The 16,851-nt window shown below is 43.0% G+C and overlaps 2 protein-coding genes across 2 annotated transcripts in view; one reads left to right on the forward strand and one right to left on the reverse strand.

Annotated features, from left to right (window-relative positions):
* Nemf (nuclear export mediator factor) overlaps positions 1-1,238 on the forward strand; it is a 55,147-nt gene extending 53,909 nt beyond the window's left edge. Inside the window, exons 30-33 of the mRNA XM_034513756.2 lie at positions 141-241; positions 350-393; positions 477-556; positions 747-1,238. Of these exons, the coding sequence (XP_034369647.1) occupies positions 141-241; positions 350-393; positions 477-556; positions 747-824 (303 nt within the window). The 3' untranslated portion in view covers positions 825-1,238. The remainder of the gene's footprint in view (positions 1-140; positions 242-349; positions 394-476; positions 557-746) is intronic.
* A 1,157-nt stretch (positions 1,239-2,395) lies between these two features.
* On the reverse strand, positions 2,396-16,319 carry Klhdc2 (kelch domain containing 2). The gene is made up of 13 exons (XM_034513757.2): positions 15,842-16,319; positions 13,127-13,206; positions 10,793-10,910; positions 8,963-9,078; positions 8,604-8,685; positions 8,116-8,199; positions 6,807-6,887; positions 6,675-6,733; positions 5,448-5,557; positions 5,034-5,106; positions 3,817-3,904; positions 2,819-2,871; positions 2,396-2,705 (listed from the first exon to the last, which is right to left on the reverse strand). Exons 1-13 carry the CDS (start codon positions 15,992-15,994, stop codon positions 2,582-2,584), a joined length of 1,221 nt encoding a protein of 406 aa, XP_034369648.1. The 5' UTR covers positions 15,995-16,319; the 3' UTR covers positions 2,396-2,581.
* Positions 16,320-16,851: the final 532 nt, after the last annotated feature.

The following is a 16,851-nucleotide window of genomic DNA, read 5'->3' on the forward strand; positions in this document are numbered from 1 at the left end:
GCCTTTATGATGGTGTGAGCTGAACAGAATTTGCAGTTAGGGAAGGGCTCTGCTACTCAATAACACCCCTCCCCCAGCATCTACTGCACTTTTAAAGTTTGGCATAAATTACTTTTATAACTTTTTTTATTTTTCTCTAGGAAAATCTATTTGACTCTTTGACAGGGCAGCCACATCCAGAAGATGTACTAATGTTTGCTATTCCAATATGTGCCCCTTACACCATCATGACAAACTATAAGTAAGTCACTATTGTCGAATTCATAATCACTGCCAAGTAGCTTTAGGAATCTTTGGTCTCCATGTAACTTGTAATGATATCTTTTTTTTTTTTTTTTTTTTTTTTAAGATACAAAGTGAAACTTACTCCTGGAGTTCAGAAAAAGGGAAAAGGTAATTAAGGGTTTTTGTTTTTGTCATATTTAAATAGTTCAGTGACTGAACCAGAAGTACATTCTTCTGTGCTCTACTTACAGCTGCAAAGACAGCCTTGAATAGTTTCATGCACTCCAAAGAAGCAACAGCAAGAGAAAAAGACTTATTCCGCAGTGTGAAGGTAAAGTTCCCTTCAGCTCTGTGACTCTTTTCTTTTCAAGCTCTTTTCTTGATAAGTGCTCTCACTGGGAACCTAAGTAGTGCACTTGGCAAAAGTTGAAAGTGCCTTTCTTCTGACAGTAGAGTGCACGTATTACCCTAAATAGGGTATGATCATATTAAGTACTTTTTTGTTTGTTTGTTTATTTTAGGACACAGATCTATCAAGAAACATTCCTGGAAAAGTGAAAGTGTCTGCACCCAATCTTCTGCATGTAAAAAGAAAATAGCTGGAATGAAATCCTCAATACTCAACAGCCAGTTTTGTAGCCTTTGGAAGTTCAAAGATGCAGACAACATGTTAATAGAACTTCCACTTTACAAATGAACATACTGCCTTGCTATATCACCAAAAGGACTTAAGATTTTTTTCCCCCAAGTTTTATATATATAAAATATTATGATAGTATTTCCTAAAATATTTGTGAAAACTTAATGATACACATCTGTAATTGTATTGTTCTACATTTTATTGAAATTCTTGAGGTTTCATTTCATGATGTAAAGACCCTGAAATAGCTCAAGTGCATAAACTACTGACGTAGTGGTCTACTGTATATAACATCTAATACATAATACAGTCAGTCACAAGAGGTTTTGTTTGGTTAGTGGAGCAATTAAACATTTAAGGTTTGTGTCTTGAACACTTTGCCAAATTTTACATCAAATGCAAAAAAAAAAAAAAAAAAAAAAAACCACGAGAAAATGACAATAGTTTCTGTGCATTCATATATATCACCTTCCTCCCTAATTTCTTCCTTGTAACGTCTCTCAGTTGTTTGCCATTTTCTCCCCGCAACCCCCTTTCCCCCAGCAGCTATTCAAATAGTTAAAACTATCCTATGGTGGTTTTGATGTTCCCAAGTCAGGGTTTCTCTGTAGTTCTGGTTGTCCTGAAACTCACTCTGTAGACCAGACTGGCCTTGAATTCAAGAGATACGCCTGCTTCTGCCTCCCTAGTGCTGGAATTAAAGGCACCCATCACCACCACCAGGCTCAAGTGTCCTGGCTTGTAATAACAGAAGTGCATTTTCTTGCTGGGCGGTGGTGGCAGCATTGCGGAGGTGGAGGCAGAGGCAGGTATGTCTCTGAGTTTGAGCTCAGGACAGCCACGGCTACAGAGAGAAACCCTGTCTTGGATGGGAAAAATCAAAAGTACATATTTTTTTTTTTTAGGCTTATCACTAAAGAATGCTAGACCAGTATTATTCTGGCTCCTATTAGAATAGAGAATGAAGCCATACATTATCTCCCCCTTCGTGGGGTATAAACTGCCACTTTTTAATTAACTGGCTAGTAACCATGACCACATGTCCCAGGACAACACCAGGACATTAAGGTTGAAGCAGTACATTAAGTCTCACTGCCCGGGCCAGCACACACACCCAGCTGGGCCAGCTCACTTTCAGTCCTAGTGCTTGAGAGGCGGAAGCTAGAGGACACTGATTCAAGTTCAGCCTTGGACACATAAGCTTAAAGGCTAAAGATGGAGCATCTTCACATTTCTACAGATACATTACATCCAAATTATCAAAAGATAAATGTAAGAAATGTTATGCCCATTCTTGGTCAATGCAGGGGCCGGAGAGATGGCTCAGCGGTTAAGAGCACTGGCTGTTCTTCCACAGGACCCAGGTTCAGTTGCCAGCACCCACTTTGCAGCTTACAACTGTCTGTAACTCCAGTTCCAGGGAATCCAACACCCTCATGCATGCAGGAAAAACCATTCCATATACATGAAATAAATGAATCGTTTTAAAAAAGCCAACACAGTAATTTTTTTTTAACTTTAGACAGGTAATGATGTTAAATACATTTATTGTAAACTTCAGACACAAAAATAGGTTCTCTAGGCCATTCACATGCACATAAAACCCAGAAAGCTGCAAACTACAACAATGCATATAATTATACAAAGGATGACACTGTGTGACAAATACAGGGTTGTTTTCCATGCAAGTAGACCAGAAGTGTTATCTACAAAGCCTTATGATCCAGAAGTGTTGTTACTACCAAACCTCTGATTAACACTGTGAAGTAAGTGTTTTGGAAGGCAGCTCCACGAGTTGGCTAGCATCTCTTTAAAGCAAATGACTGCTTCTAAGCTTAGCCTAAAAGTAGACAAGGAAAGTGAAAATAATTTTACTAAATACATTAACTTGAATGAAGACTCATTATTGCCTTTAATCATATACCTGGTGCCAAATACCTGGTAAGAACTTACCGTACAAGAGATTTTGGTTGAACTGAAAATATAAGTACTTCATTACTGTGTGCCTGAAAAAAATGAAGGAACAGGTAAAATGCAAGTGCTGAAAGCAGGCTGGTGGTATACTCCTGTAACTACAGCTCCAGGAAGCAACGGCAGAACGGCAAGAGCTGGGACTACAGCTCAGTAGTGCAGTGCTACCCTAGCACGCATGGGTCTTCTGCTTAGGACTAAGTTATGCAGAAAAGAGGGTCAGGAGAGAGATGGCTCAGCTGTTAAGAGCAGGGGCCACTCTTCCAAAGGACCTGAGCTCAGTTCCAGCCCCAGCTGGGGCTGTTCACAATCTCCTGTAACCTCACTCTAGGGGATCTGATACCCTCTTTTGGTCTCCATGAGAACTGTATGCATATGGTACAGAGACATACATGAAAGCAAAAGACCTATCACATGAAGGGGTTTAGGCTTTTTCTTTGTTTTTAATTTTAAAACAAGCTGAGTTGGAGAGATGGCTCAGAGGTTAAAGAGCACTGACTGCTCTTCCAGAGTTCAGTTCCCAGCAACCACATGGTGGCTCACAACTATCTATAATTTGATCTGATGCCCTCTTCTGGTGTGTCTGAAGAAAACCACAGCATACTCACATTTAATCAATCAATCAATCAATCTTAAAAAAAAGCCAAGTGGTGGGAATGCATGCCTAAAGGAGGCAGAGGCAGGCAGATCTCTGAGTTCAAAGCCAGCCTGGTCTACAGAGTGAGTTCTAAGCGAGCCAGGGCTACAGAGAGAAACTCTCTCTGAAAAAGCCAAAAAAGAAAAGCAAAAATACAATAGGTCAGCAACATTCACATCACTGGATAAATGTTTCTCATTACCAAGGATTAGATTCCCCAAGACCCACATAATGGACAGAATTAACTATATTGTCTTCATCCTGTGGCACATTCATGTATGCCTATACACACAAAATGTTATTTTTCAAAAAATATGTTCAGTAATACTGAAGATGTACTTACAGCTCTATGATGAACCAGCAGATTGTTGGCACAACCACCAAAAACAATTACTTCTCCTTCATCGCTTGCACAAGCTGTATGCCATAATCTGCATGGAAAACAAAATCCTGAGCTCAGTGTAACCGATCGCTTTAAACACATTAGAGATGGTGACAGACTAGAGACTTCAAGGAAATTCAGACCAAATATGGTAAGAAATCCAATTACATGGCAAAGCAGCTTTTTTAAAAGGCCGGCCTTGGTGGTGCACACCTTCAATCCCAGCACTCTGGAGGCAAAGGCAGGAGGATCTCAGGGAATCCCAGGCCAACCTGGTTGACATATGTTCCAGGCCAGTGAGGGCTAACATAATGCAGTTTTTTTTTTCTTTTTCTTTTTTTAAAGATTTATTTTATGTATATGAGTGCTCTGTCTTCGGACATACCAGAAGAGGGAATCAGATTCAATTACAGATGGTTGTAAGCCCCCATAGTAAGGTACTTTTAACCAAACGATCTAGGTCTTTGTTAACAATTAAAAAAATTTTATGGGGGCTAAAGAGTGGCAAGGTGAGTTGGCCTTACACAGTGTCTGAAAACACTGAAAATTCCAAAGTGCTCTAAGCTGGGAAGTTGTATGGAAAGGTCGTTTCTGCCAGTGTCTTAGCATGAGTGTACTTGGGCTAGAGACCTGGATAAAAAAACTAAGGCTGGAATATTTAAATTCACTTTAAATACCAACGTTAAGAATGTGCCTGCCTGTAGCAATTTCTTTTAAGATTAAGGAGACTTTATCTGTTTAAAAAGGAAGAAACAAAACCAAACCAACTTTTTAGTGTCTTGTGTAGCCCAGAACTGGCCTTGATCTGATCCTCCTGCTTCTAGCTTCTAAGGGCTGGGATTACAGGTATGCACCTCCTTACCTGGCCCCCTACTCCTACATGCCTTTGAGAAGTTTGACATATTCTTCCTTGAATAATGCTACAAAATAATGAGCAATTCTTGGTTTGTCACCCCCCCTACATTGTTAAAATTTTAAAGCATTACCAGTGTTATCCATATAAATAATGGGAAAGCAAGCTTCAGATACTTGGTTAATGCTAGTTGGTTTCTTTTTTGGAGTATGATGTTAAACCTTAATAAACACCAAGACTTTTCTAAGAATGTTAGATAAAATCCAGCCAAAGCATCCTCAGTTCTTACCAGCCCAAGAAATTATACCTTCCATGTAGCTCATACCTTGGTTTTTCAACATACGGATGATTAAACTGAATCCATTCATTTTTACTGATGCAGTAAGTCCAGGCATCACCTGATTAAACCAAAGAAAAGGCCATGAAGTATGTGGCACTTAAGGACACACGCTAGCAGGAACTGCAGTGAGTCATCCTATTCCCAGTCCCTGTGACTAAGAAGTTAGGCACTGCACATGCAGGTCTCAGCAGGGAGGTTACCTGCTCCAAGTCTTTTTTTTTTTTTTTTTTTTTTTTTTTTTTTTTTTTTTTTTTTTTTTTTTTTTTTTTCAGGTAAAGTGTATTTAGGACATAATATGTACAATTATAAGGTGTTACAGATCAAAATTAATAAATCATCCTGAAAGGATACAGCTAGGATTGAATTTCAGTGAGTAGTATACATATTTAAAGGACTTACTTAGTGGCTGTTTTTCAGTGGTAAATCCTCCAAAGAGAAAAAGATGGTCTGAAGAGACTGGTGTCAGTGAATGCCAGGATCTGCCAACGGGGCATACACCTTGTGGAATTCTAAAAATAATAAATAGCTGAGTTATAGTATCTGTTTAGAGTCTGGAGGATAACTCAGTCCACAAAGTACTTGAGAACCCAGTTCTACCCCCAGAACCCACACATTATTTAAAAGGGGCTGGGGGTAGGTGTGACGCATGTTTGGTCTCACCGCTGGGAGGTGAGCCCCTACAGTGTGCGGGCCTAGCCTACTAGGCAAATAAATAACAGGCCAGGAGAGACCATGTCTCAAAAGGAAAAGGACAAAGAGACCCACACTCAGAACCCCCAGTACTTGGGAAGTTACTGAGGTAGATTTCCATAGGTTTGAGGAAAGCACTAGATACTAAGTTCCGTGTTAACTTGTACTGCGTTGTAAGATCCTATCACAAGAACAAAAAAAAGCACCCTAAAATAAAACAGGTGGACAGCACTGAGTATACCTGAGACTATACTAAGCCTCCACATGCACCATAATCAACCTTATACATGAGATCTGTTTAAAGTAGACACCAGAGAGAAATGCTGAGGACTTCTTTAAAAATATATATGGGTTATCAGACAAAGAACACGTGACAAGGCTTCCCAGAGTCTCTGGGGTGGCTCAGCAGGGAAAGTGTTTGCCATAAAAGCATGCGGGCCATTTAGATCCTCAGAACCTACTAAGGTAACAAGAGGACATGGAGCCCACCTGCAGTGGCACCCAGTGGCTCTTAGAAAGCCACATGAGCTCCTCCAAGCAAGCAAGGAGCAACCATAGTGGAGAGCGCTGCCGTTCAGTTGAGAGAATTCTTCTCAGTGATACAATAGACAATGTCTGAAGACCCAACGTTAGCTTTGGACCCACACACATCTTACATCCAGACACATGGCAGGAAGAGAAGCCTCTCTCAGTACTAACTACATACTTTATACTTAACTATGTTCTTTGAAGGCAGAATCAACTTTAGATATTCTGAGCAAACACTGAACACATGCTGTACCAGGTAGTTAGGGAAACTGGAAATAAAAATAAAATGCCTCCTTAAGGACGTAGTAATCATGTTTACTTAAATCCAAAGCTACAGAAACTTACATACTAATAGAGAACGGGGTTGGGAATCTGCAGTGTGTCTTAGATAGCTAAGGTAATACCTACAATTCATTCCACTCCCATGTATCCAGATTAAGATAGTGAAGATCATTCATTCTAGCATCCTGAAAAAGAGAGAGTAAGAGTTACCATGTGGAGCACCCAAAATCGAGCCACCAAACCTGTTTCTATACTCACCCGGTATCTGCCACCAAACACAAAGCCTTTGTTTCCAACAGTTGCACACGCATGGGCAGCACGAGGTGAAGGAGCCTTACCCTGTTAACAAGGGAAACAGCTTCACAAATGTGAACATTAAAAAGAGAGGAAATAGCAGTGCTTTCTGAGTATCACAGAGTAAGAATATGCCAGGCACTAGAGAGCAACAGTATGAAGGCCAGTTGGAGCTGGGCTGGGCTGCTATGTATTCAAGTGCTAAAGACTGGCCAGAGATCTGGCTGCCCTTGAGAAGCAGATCCTTACATATGCCCAGTACTGCTATATAACCCTTGTTCCCAATTTACCACTATTGGTTAAAATAAAGTGGCTGCAGTTAATTACTGGGGAGGACAGAAGAGAGGCAGTTTCAGTCACTGGGCTGGGGTCGTAGGTAGGAACCATAAAGAAAGAGAAAGAGAAGGAGCGAGATGGAGGGGGGAGGGGGAAGGGGAGGGGAGGAGGAAGGGGAGGGGAGGGGGAAGGGGAGGGGAAGGGAGGGGAGGGGAGAGGAGGAGGGGAGGGGAGAGGAGGAGGGGAGGGGGGGAGGAAGAAGACAGAAGGTCTCCATTAGACATGATGGGCCAGGAGCATATGGCTGAAGTGAACCCTGAGGACACAGAAGCTCGGCTAGGGAATTAACAGTCTAATGTTAGAAAAAAATACATTAGGGGTATTCCCCCAGTAATTGTGCCAAAGCTAAATAAATAAATCATAGTTTGAGTCTCATTCATTTGGAAGCTAATGGGGCTAGAAATAACTCAATTTACACATAACACAACGGGTATTTTAAGATTTCTGAGACTCTTACTGAACAAGCAAGCCAGTCAGTGTGTAAGGAAAGTTGTTTAAAAATGACTGGCACGATAGGTGGTGGTGGCGCACGCCTTTAATCTCAGCACTTGGGAGGCAGAGGCAGGCAGATTTCTGAGTTCGAGGCCAGCCTGGTCTACAGAGTGAGTTCCAGGACAGCCAAGGCTACACAGAGAAACCCTGTCTCGAAAAACAAAAAAACAAAACAAACAAAACAATGACTGGCACATTGTATAGTATCTTTAAAAGAAAAAAATCTCATCTTTAATTTTTCATTTAAAGCTCAATTTAATTACTAGCAAAGCAAAGTACAACGCAAACTATGTATCTGTTAAACTTCTGAGGTTCGTACTCCTTGGAAAGCAAAGCTACAGACAGCCTCATTTCAGAAAACAAGACTGGACTGTCAGTTTCAGACCCTCCCTGCCCTGGTGAACGCCCTTGTCTAAGTACCCGCCGTCGTTCTGCAGTGACTCACAGTGGTGATGGGCTGGCTCCAGGCAAACGTCTCAGTGTCTAAAATATGGACGTGATCATTCCAGCCTCTTGGATGACTTGAATTCTGCAGAAAAGAATCTACGTTATTTTGCAAATACAAATAAATCATGCAACCCTTACTTGCCCAGTTTATCAACAAAAAAATGAACAAACTACCAGTGAATATAAAGTTCTCTCTGGGCTGGCAAGATGACTCAGCTGGTGTAAGACACTTGCTGCCAAGCCTCATGGCCTAAGCTGAATCCCTAGACTCCACATCAATGGAAGGAGAGAACCAATTTCCCCAAGTGGTCCTCTGACTGACATGCACGCACACTGTGTCACCTGCACCTAGGTATGCACTCATACATACATACAAAATTAAAATTTCAAAATGTAATAAAAATTTCAGAAAGCAGATAAAAACAAAATAGAGCACATTTTTCAACATATCAAGTAGGCCACGTGGAATTCTGAAACTTTCCTTACCCAAAAAGATGTTTCATCAAATTCAAAAGTTCCCAATACTTTATCTTCAGGTAAATATCCATAGCCTCCAAAAAATATTAACCTGTTTTATATAAAACAAAAAAGTTAAAGATTTAAGAATCTATAAACTAGAAACAAGATTTTTTTGAATCTTGATACATGGAATGAGTTGGGTAGAGTATACGAAATTATTCAAATAATAATACTTAACATGACAATTAGCTTTGTTACTAAGTTAAATGGACTCAAGTATTAACTGACTGTATGTGATGTGCTCCATGCTTTTTTATAATGCTGACTAGGGAACTTACAGGGTCGCTACGTTCTGCACAAAAGCCAAACCTATAGCTTGAACGTACTTGTTTTTATATACCCAGACACCAAGTTTGTCCTTTGATGATGGAGGAATTCCTTGGCAATCGATTCTTTCCCACTGTAACCCTCTGTCTGCAGACCTTGAATCCAGCATGTAGAACTGTCAGAAGCAATGATTTCAGTTAGTTTTGTTACATAGAAAGCTCAGTATTGGCATTTGATTTTACTGTATTTTATCATAAAGGTGCTGAATCTGATGCTGTCTGGCTGCCACACTGGTCTGGGTAGGATCATGAATTTACAACAGAATGTAAATTTCTTAAATCAGCAACACTAAAAATGTACAGCTACTTTTGTCTTAATTAACTACACTTCTGTGTTCACATGTACCATGGCACAAGCTCCCTATCCTGCCCTGACGTTAGATAAGTGCTTTGAATTTTACTGCGTTTTAATTGATTAATGAACCATGTTCCAAAGAAAACCCCCCAAAACCTAGGCTCTTCAAATTCAACTTAACACGTCTTCCTGCCTAATTAATTCTAAAGGCTAAAAGATCAGTCAATACTTTGGCTGCTCTTCCAGAGGATCTGGGTTTGATTCCCAGCACCCACATGGGAGCTCACAGCAATCTGTAACTACAGTTCCAGGGGGCCTAATACCTTCTTCTGGCCCCTCAGGCACTAGGCACACACATGGTGCAAAAAGACACATACAAGCAAAATACTCATATACATAAAAATAAATTAAAAAAAAAAAAAAACAAAAAAAGGTTAAATCCTGGTTTAAGGACTTGAATCCAGGTAACAGAACACACCCCTCATCTTTTTGAGACACCTGCTTCCCTTCTGGTCAAACCAAACTTTAGCCAAGTCAGTAACTAGTAATCATTCTGTTACCTACCCTTGGAATCCAGCCTCACTCCTCCTAAGCCTTTTCAGGGTATATCCACTTACTCCCCTCTTGGATCTGTATTTGTTTGTCTAAGGAAGACAGGATGGTCTGCAGCTCAAGTGACACTACAATGCTCCTCCTTCTGTGGATCTCAAAACCACAAAGCCACCTGACATTTTAAATAATCGTTCCTGCAGGTCTCCACACTGACCTCCTATTCAATTCGAGCTCTGTTTACTGAGTAAGCACCTGTTCTACCCCTTCCCACACCCAAGGACAAACACTTTCAAAGGCAGATCCAATGTCAGCACAGGGAGGTTAACCTGCAGTCACTTAGGCTCCATGAGGTGTCTCTTCCAGAATGTGAGCTCCTGCACCACTCATCCCTAGGGTCCCTTCCCAACTCTGTCCTCTGCATACAAAGTGTTCACTAAGTTGCAAAACTAGTGAGTTAGATGGAAGTCTACCTGTAGACTATGGACCTTTCTGAAGTTTCATCTGTCTTTTACTGGCCCAAAAAGAACTGACATCTTTTTTCCTATTTGGAAAAAAAACAAGGACAAATCAAAGCAGCATGTGCCTTGGGGCAACATTAGAGGAGTATTACTATTTACCTTCTTCATTCAATATTAATTTATCCCTGTGACGGTTACCTTTACCCTTCACTCCAAATTGTTTGTCTGTAATATTCTTTGAAAATGCTTTCTAGTTAACACTCACCTAACACCCAGGGTTGTTAGGAGATCAAGTAATTGAGAGCATCAAGTAAATACACCTAGGAAGTTATTACACAAAGGCTGCTGGCATTGATTTTTTACAAAGGCCTAGTAAACAGAATAGTAGAGAAGCTGCTACAACACACATTTACACCACAATCAAGTACATTCTTAACTAGCGTACACAGTAGGAGCCAACTTTATACATCTGGGGTTGAACATGAGGAAGGAGCTGCTTGGAAGCACACTCCTCAGCACACTGACCTTGTTTGTATTGCCTCTGGAATGGTGCCCTCCAAACAAGTACAGCACCCTGTCCACGCACACAGCACAGCTCCCAGACATAGACGGGGGAACATCACCTTCAGTGTTGATTTTCTTCCTACAAGGAGGAGGGTTAGATGACAACGCTTCCCAGAGGCAGGAAATACAACATTTATTAACTTATATGCCCACGATGAAAGGAAGAGGTGGTTCATGATATCCAGGGTCTCTCCTAGTGCTAAGGTAACCCAAGGAATCAGTTTCCTCCCTATTAACCTGTGCAGACGTGGAAGACGGCCTTACAGGTGGAATGAAAGCCTCTGAAAGCCCCTCGGGCTCCACAAGCCTTTTCTCACTGTTTGCTTTGCTTTGCGTCCTTAACCGGCAGGGAGGGCTTTGTTTTACTTGTTTCTGTGTGGCTTGGGCACAGGCGTGTCACAGCACACATTTGGAGGCCTGCAAACCTGGGCTTGACGGACAGCACTTCTACCCGCGCACACAGCTCCACAGCCCCGTCTGTTTTTAAGTTGGCCAAGGAGCCAAACGGAGCCTTCCCCTCCCTGGTGCTCATTAACTCAACAGACATTTTTATTACATCACCAGAGCTCGCAGAGATCGGCCTGATTCCTCCTCAAGTGCTAGAATTAAGCAAATGTGCCTCATGCTCAGTTTTAGAGATTTACAGTATTAATAGTTCACTCAAGTGTCCTGACTACATCATCAGGTTCTACCGTTTTCATCTTTACTTAGCTTGAAGTAGGCTTACTTGTAAATTCTTAATCTTAAGAAATGTGTTAAATTCTTCTTTGGGGAATTTTCCAGTCCTTTAAAAACCGATTAGCAAATAGCCCATATTAACTAATTTACTGTTTACAAAAATCGTTGTGACCTTCTGTAAACCATCCTGGCTTTAAGATCAACAGTAAGACAGTAAAGACTAGTCTTTTACAGGGCAAAGTTTTCATGAACAGGGAAACACATTTATACAACCCCAAACGGCTAGCCCAAATTTTGAAAAACCCGGAATCTAGTAACATATCCTCAACTTGTACTGCTAGACAGGCAGAAGACTCAGAAGACCCTCTCAGATAGTACCAGTTCCTTTTTGTTTTGTTATTTTCCAAGACAGGGTTTCTCTCTGTAGCCCTGACTGTCCTGGAACTCACTATGTAGTCCAGGCTGGCTTAGAACTCAGATCCATCTGTCTCTGCCTATACGAGTGCTTGGATTAAAGGCACATGCCACTACACCAGGCTCATTTTTTTATTATTTATTTTATGGGTATGGGTATTTTTTTCTGTGTGTGTGTGTGTATATATATATATATATATATATATGCATATATATGCATATATGCATACCTGCTGCCCTTGTAGGCCAGAAGAGGGCATCAGATCTCTGTGACTAGAGTTACAGATGGTTATGAACCACCATGTATGTGCTGGAGACTGAGAACCTGGGTCCTCTGGAAGAGCAGTCAGTCCTCTTAAACACTGAGCCATCTCTTCATTCCCTCATTTTTATTTTTTTTAAATTTGTTTATTGTATTTATGGTGGCACTTATTGTATTTATTGTCTGTCTTCAGACACACCAGAAGAGGGCATCAAATCCAATTACACAGGGTTGTGAGTCACCATGTGGTTGCTGGGAATTGAACTCAGGACCTCTGGAAGAGCAGTCAGTGCTCTTAACCTCTGAGCCATCTCTCCAGCCCCCCTCATTTTTATTTTTAAACAGATCTTTTTTTCCCCCTGTTGAAAAACCAAACCTAGGGCCTCATACCAGGTGTGCAAGCTTTTTGCCACTCACCTATTAATGCAATCCAGAAAACAGTACTTTAAAAGAGACTTTTCTCAAAACTTCTTTTAAGCAGATAAAATAAACCACGCAAAACCTAACAATTTTGGCAAACTAAAAACCTTGTTTTTATAAAATACCAACCAGACCTGTAGCACCTTCCCAAATCAGTCCCTATATCGTCTACCTTGTGGTACTTTGACCAGGTCTTGACTAGAGGCTTCTAGGATCATGACAGTATCTGGTGTGTACTAAGCTCAGCAGCTAATCTAAACCAGACCACTGTTTCCAGAAAAGCGACCTTTGTATCCTTAACTACAACATCCTTAATTACTTAGAATGGGTTTTCAGTCAGGCATTGTGGTGCACACGCTTAGTCTCAGTGCTCTGGAGGCAGACACAGAGGCAGGAGGATCTCTATGAGTTCAAGGCCAGACTGGACTACATAGTAGGTTCTAGGACAGTCAAAGCTATACAGAAAAGAAGACACCTCCCACTTCCTTTGCAACCTTATTTGAAGGTTAATGTCCAGTTACCATCTGCCAGTCTCCATGTTGTAGATCCATAGCTCTTCTCTGGGCAGATAAAAGTCATACAAGCCTCTCACTTGGTTACTCTACGAAGAATAAGAAAGATTACAAATGTAAACAACTGACATTTTCTTTGTATTTTGCACTAGTGTGTTGGGGTGTGTATGTGACACGGAATGGCACATGTGCCATGGTGCTCTGTGGAGCCACTTCTCTCCTCCTCCTTTACAGTGGTGAAGATCACACTCAGCTCCTCAGGCTTGCCTGTTCCTTGTCCAGTAACTGAGATTTTTAAAGAGGCATTGCCTGGGTTCTTTTTCTACCTTATTTGAGATACTATTCATGATATTGGTCATATAAAATTAAGTTTTGTATACTTATTAATATTAAATGCAGTCTCCAGGACCTAGGCACATACAAAACAAGCTTAGTACAGACAGATCTGCAGTCCACTTTTGATACCATCCCTGCAAATAGTGCAAGGGCCCCCTGGGGACTTAGTGGTCTCAGCCTTCCTAACCCTGCCACCTTTGTTTAGCACAGTTCCTCAAGTTGTGGTGGCCCCCTAACCATAAAATTATTTTTGTTGCTACTTTGTAACCGTAATTTTGCTACTGTTATGAAAACAGTATGCTTATTACTGTTGTGTACTGTAAATTACTACTTCCCAATGGTCTTAGGCACCCTAGTGCCCCGTAGGCAAGGGTCATTCAGCCCCCTCCCCCAAAGGAGTCACAACTACTGGTTTTGAGCTGCTGCCCTAAAATCATGCCATATTCTGTTCATTCCTGAACAGAGCAGACCATGGCCCTGATCTCAGTCCCCTGACTCTGACTTGCAGCCCCACCCATGCTAACATGGTGTTCTACCCAAGCTGCCCTTTTAGCCACTCATTCTGAGCTGCAAACGCAAATATTGAGTCTTCAGTGGCAGCTGTGATTTCCTTCAGGCATTAACTCTAACAAAGACCAAGTTTATCAGATATCCTCAAATTCCCTTATTTAATCCTAAAAAATAGTTATTACAAGATTGTAAAGAAAAAATAATTTCCCTCGGGTTATACAGCAAGCAGTGGTGGGACCAGGAATCTCCCTTTCCTGTGAGGACTGCCTTATTTCATTCCTGGCCACTTCTCACGTTGACCAAATACAATAAAAACTGGTCTTCACTGAAAATGGGTGACTATCGATTGGTAATGGAGCAGCTGTCCATGTAGCTCTCCCTTCTCTTCCTGCTGGAAGGACCTTATAAGTCCACCATCAGAATTCTCCACTCTGACAATTTCTCCGTACACTACAGAAGGGTCTCATCCCCACATCAACACTTGGGTGTGGAAACAGCAGGATCAGGAACGAACCCAAGGCCAAACTCCATGACACTATGGCTCAATGATAGCTTTCACAAACAGAATTATGAATAACATACTTTAGACCAAAGTGTGATTGACCAAGGGGTCTACCTTCCTCAAAGGGGACTGACATTTTGAAAAGGTTTATTTTAAGTATGTAAGTTTTGCCGGCATGCCTGTCTGTGCACCCCCTGGGTACGATGCCCAGAAAGGCCAGAGGAGGGGTATCAGATCTCCTGGGACTGGAATTACAGTTGTGAGCAGCCATGTGGGTGCTAAGAACCCAACTCAGAAATGTAGCCAATGCTATTAAGCACTGAGTCATAGCTCCAACCCTGGAATTAACGTTTTAATAATGATCACTACACACCTGCTCTCCACCTCTCTAGAATTCTCAACGTCGACCTCTAAAGATCTAGTCCCTGGAAGCTAGGGACAACAGAATGCATTAATTCATGCTGGCAAAATAATGGTTAAGCCAATGAAGGTATAGGGGGCAGTTGTCTCAAAATGGCCAACTATGATCCTCAGGTTGTCAGTACTATAAGCAAACCCAGCACAGGCGCAGAGAACTGGATTTCCCCGGGGGGGGGGGTGGAGGCGTCATTTTAACATTAAAATTGTATTCAGAGTTTTAGGTCAAATGGATCAAATGAGTGCACCAAATGAAATCCAAGAACTACAATGTATCGTGGAATTCTAAAACCAGTACAGGAGAACCAGTGAGCAGCGGTTTAAGGAGATAACAGCAGCATTCCCCAGCTCCCGGTATAACAAGCAGTGCAAATGACTAAACAGATACTTGGTCACAAAGTCCAAAGACCTGCACTCCAATTACATCCGTTGCTGGGGATTCGTTGGTTATTTTTTTCCTTTAATATTCGTAGTAAGGCCTATTGAGGAGCAATCCTTTCTCAGCTGAAACCAGTTAAGGAAAAATGGCCCTGCGTTCAAACAATAGGTTGGTGGGCATCTGCACGGGTGTTGACGACACCGCTACACCTTCGAGGAGGTTGAGTAAGCGACCCCTGTGGCCTTGGTTCACACAGTGGACAAACAATAGAGTGTCTGTCGGCTAACTGGCCCCAGCTCCGGATGACCTGGCCCAAAGGTATGAGTGATTCTAGCACACCCTCGCCTCCACCCTTTTCCGTACCATAGTCACCCGCTACCCAACCCACATTAACAGAACCTCGCTCTGATCACTCCAAAGACAACAACGCGGAGGGGGTGCGTGGGACAGGCTGACTCATACATTCAAGAGAGCGGTGACAATAGCTCAGGAGCCCTGAGTCCACCAGGCAGGGCGGAAAGATGCTCTCCAGAATGAGCAAGAGCTGCGGCGGCGATCGAGCCCACTCGGCCCTACTGACCTTGTACCCGCCCCAGACGAACATGTGGCGTCCATCGCTGACGGCGACGTGGCCGCTGCGCTCCGCCGGGCAGGCCAGCTCCATGGCCTCGTAGTTCTCGAAGGCCGGGCCTGGCAGGTCCTCCGCTCGAGCATCCTCGTTGCCATCAGCCATCTTGAGGCTGCACCGCTGGGCACCGAGACCGCTCCGGCCCCGCAGGCAGGAGACAAAGGAAAGCGGAGCGGTGGACCGCGGCGCGCAGCCAGCGCTGACGACCCGCCTCTCCTGCGCTGCGCCTCCGCCTCCGGGCCGAGCGCTGGGGCGCGCGCCGACGGCGGCTGCGGGTCTCGCGGGGACCGCGCTGCGGCCGGGACCTGGCTCGGAGCGGGAGAGCGGCCGAGGCGGCTCGCACTCGCAGCCCGCCCCGCCTCCGGCCGCCCGGGCCTTGTTTACGCCGCCGCCGGAAGTCGTCCGCAGCGGACACTGTCCGCACGCTCCGGAAGCGCTCCTGCCCCCTGCACTGCCGAGCCTCCGGTCGTCCGGCCCCTCCGCTGTGCTGTCCTCCTGCTGTGCAGTCCTCCCAATCCGGCCCTCTCGCCTCTGAGTCCTCCCCACTTCCGTCCTCCCGCCTCCGGGTGCTCCAGGCCTGGACAGTTCCTAAGCCATAACAACCCACCTTTGGGGAAGGAATACAAAGCCCAGGCTCACAATTTGGGCCAAATGAAAATTATGAGTTATTTAAACCCAATTCCTCGCCCGTAAAATAAGGCTGGACTGGAAAACACTTCAGGTTCCTCATCTAAATGGTGGCTCTCAGTGCTGCTCATCTTACCTATTCTTTCTCTCTTTGTTTTGGGACTGCTAAATATACACTGAGCAAAATATGCACTGAACAAAAACGAAAAAAAAAAAAAAAAAAAAAAGCTTTTCTCTTTTGCCATTACAAGAGACAGTCAGATAAAAAATAGCCTTCCTGCTGCTGCCCGGGGTATACACTGTCAAAAAGAGACTAGCAGCGTTTCTACCAAACA

The sequence above is a fragment of the Arvicanthis niloticus genome, chromosome 11, assembly GCF_011762505.2.
Source record: "Arvicanthis niloticus isolate mArvNil1 chromosome 11, mArvNil1.pat.X, whole genome shotgun sequence".
Classification (NCBI taxonomy): Eukaryota; Metazoa; Chordata; class Mammalia; order Rodentia; family Muridae; genus Arvicanthis; species Arvicanthis niloticus.

Bases quoted from the DNA above. Each gene is read 5' to 3' on its own strand.
- Klhdc2 (XM_034513757.2), bottom strand. From the start codon at position 15,994: ATGGCTGATGGCAACGAGGATGCTCGAGCGGAGGACCTGCCAGGCCCG. The intron at 5,558-6,674 runs GTAGGTATTACC...TATTATTTTTAG, and splicing joins ACATGGGAGTGGAATGAATT to AATTCCACAAGGTGTATGCC. The intron at 2,706-2,818 runs GTAAGTTCTTAC...GTCTACTTTTAG, and splicing joins CAACCAAAATCTCTTGTACG to GCTAAGCTTAGAAGCAGTCA.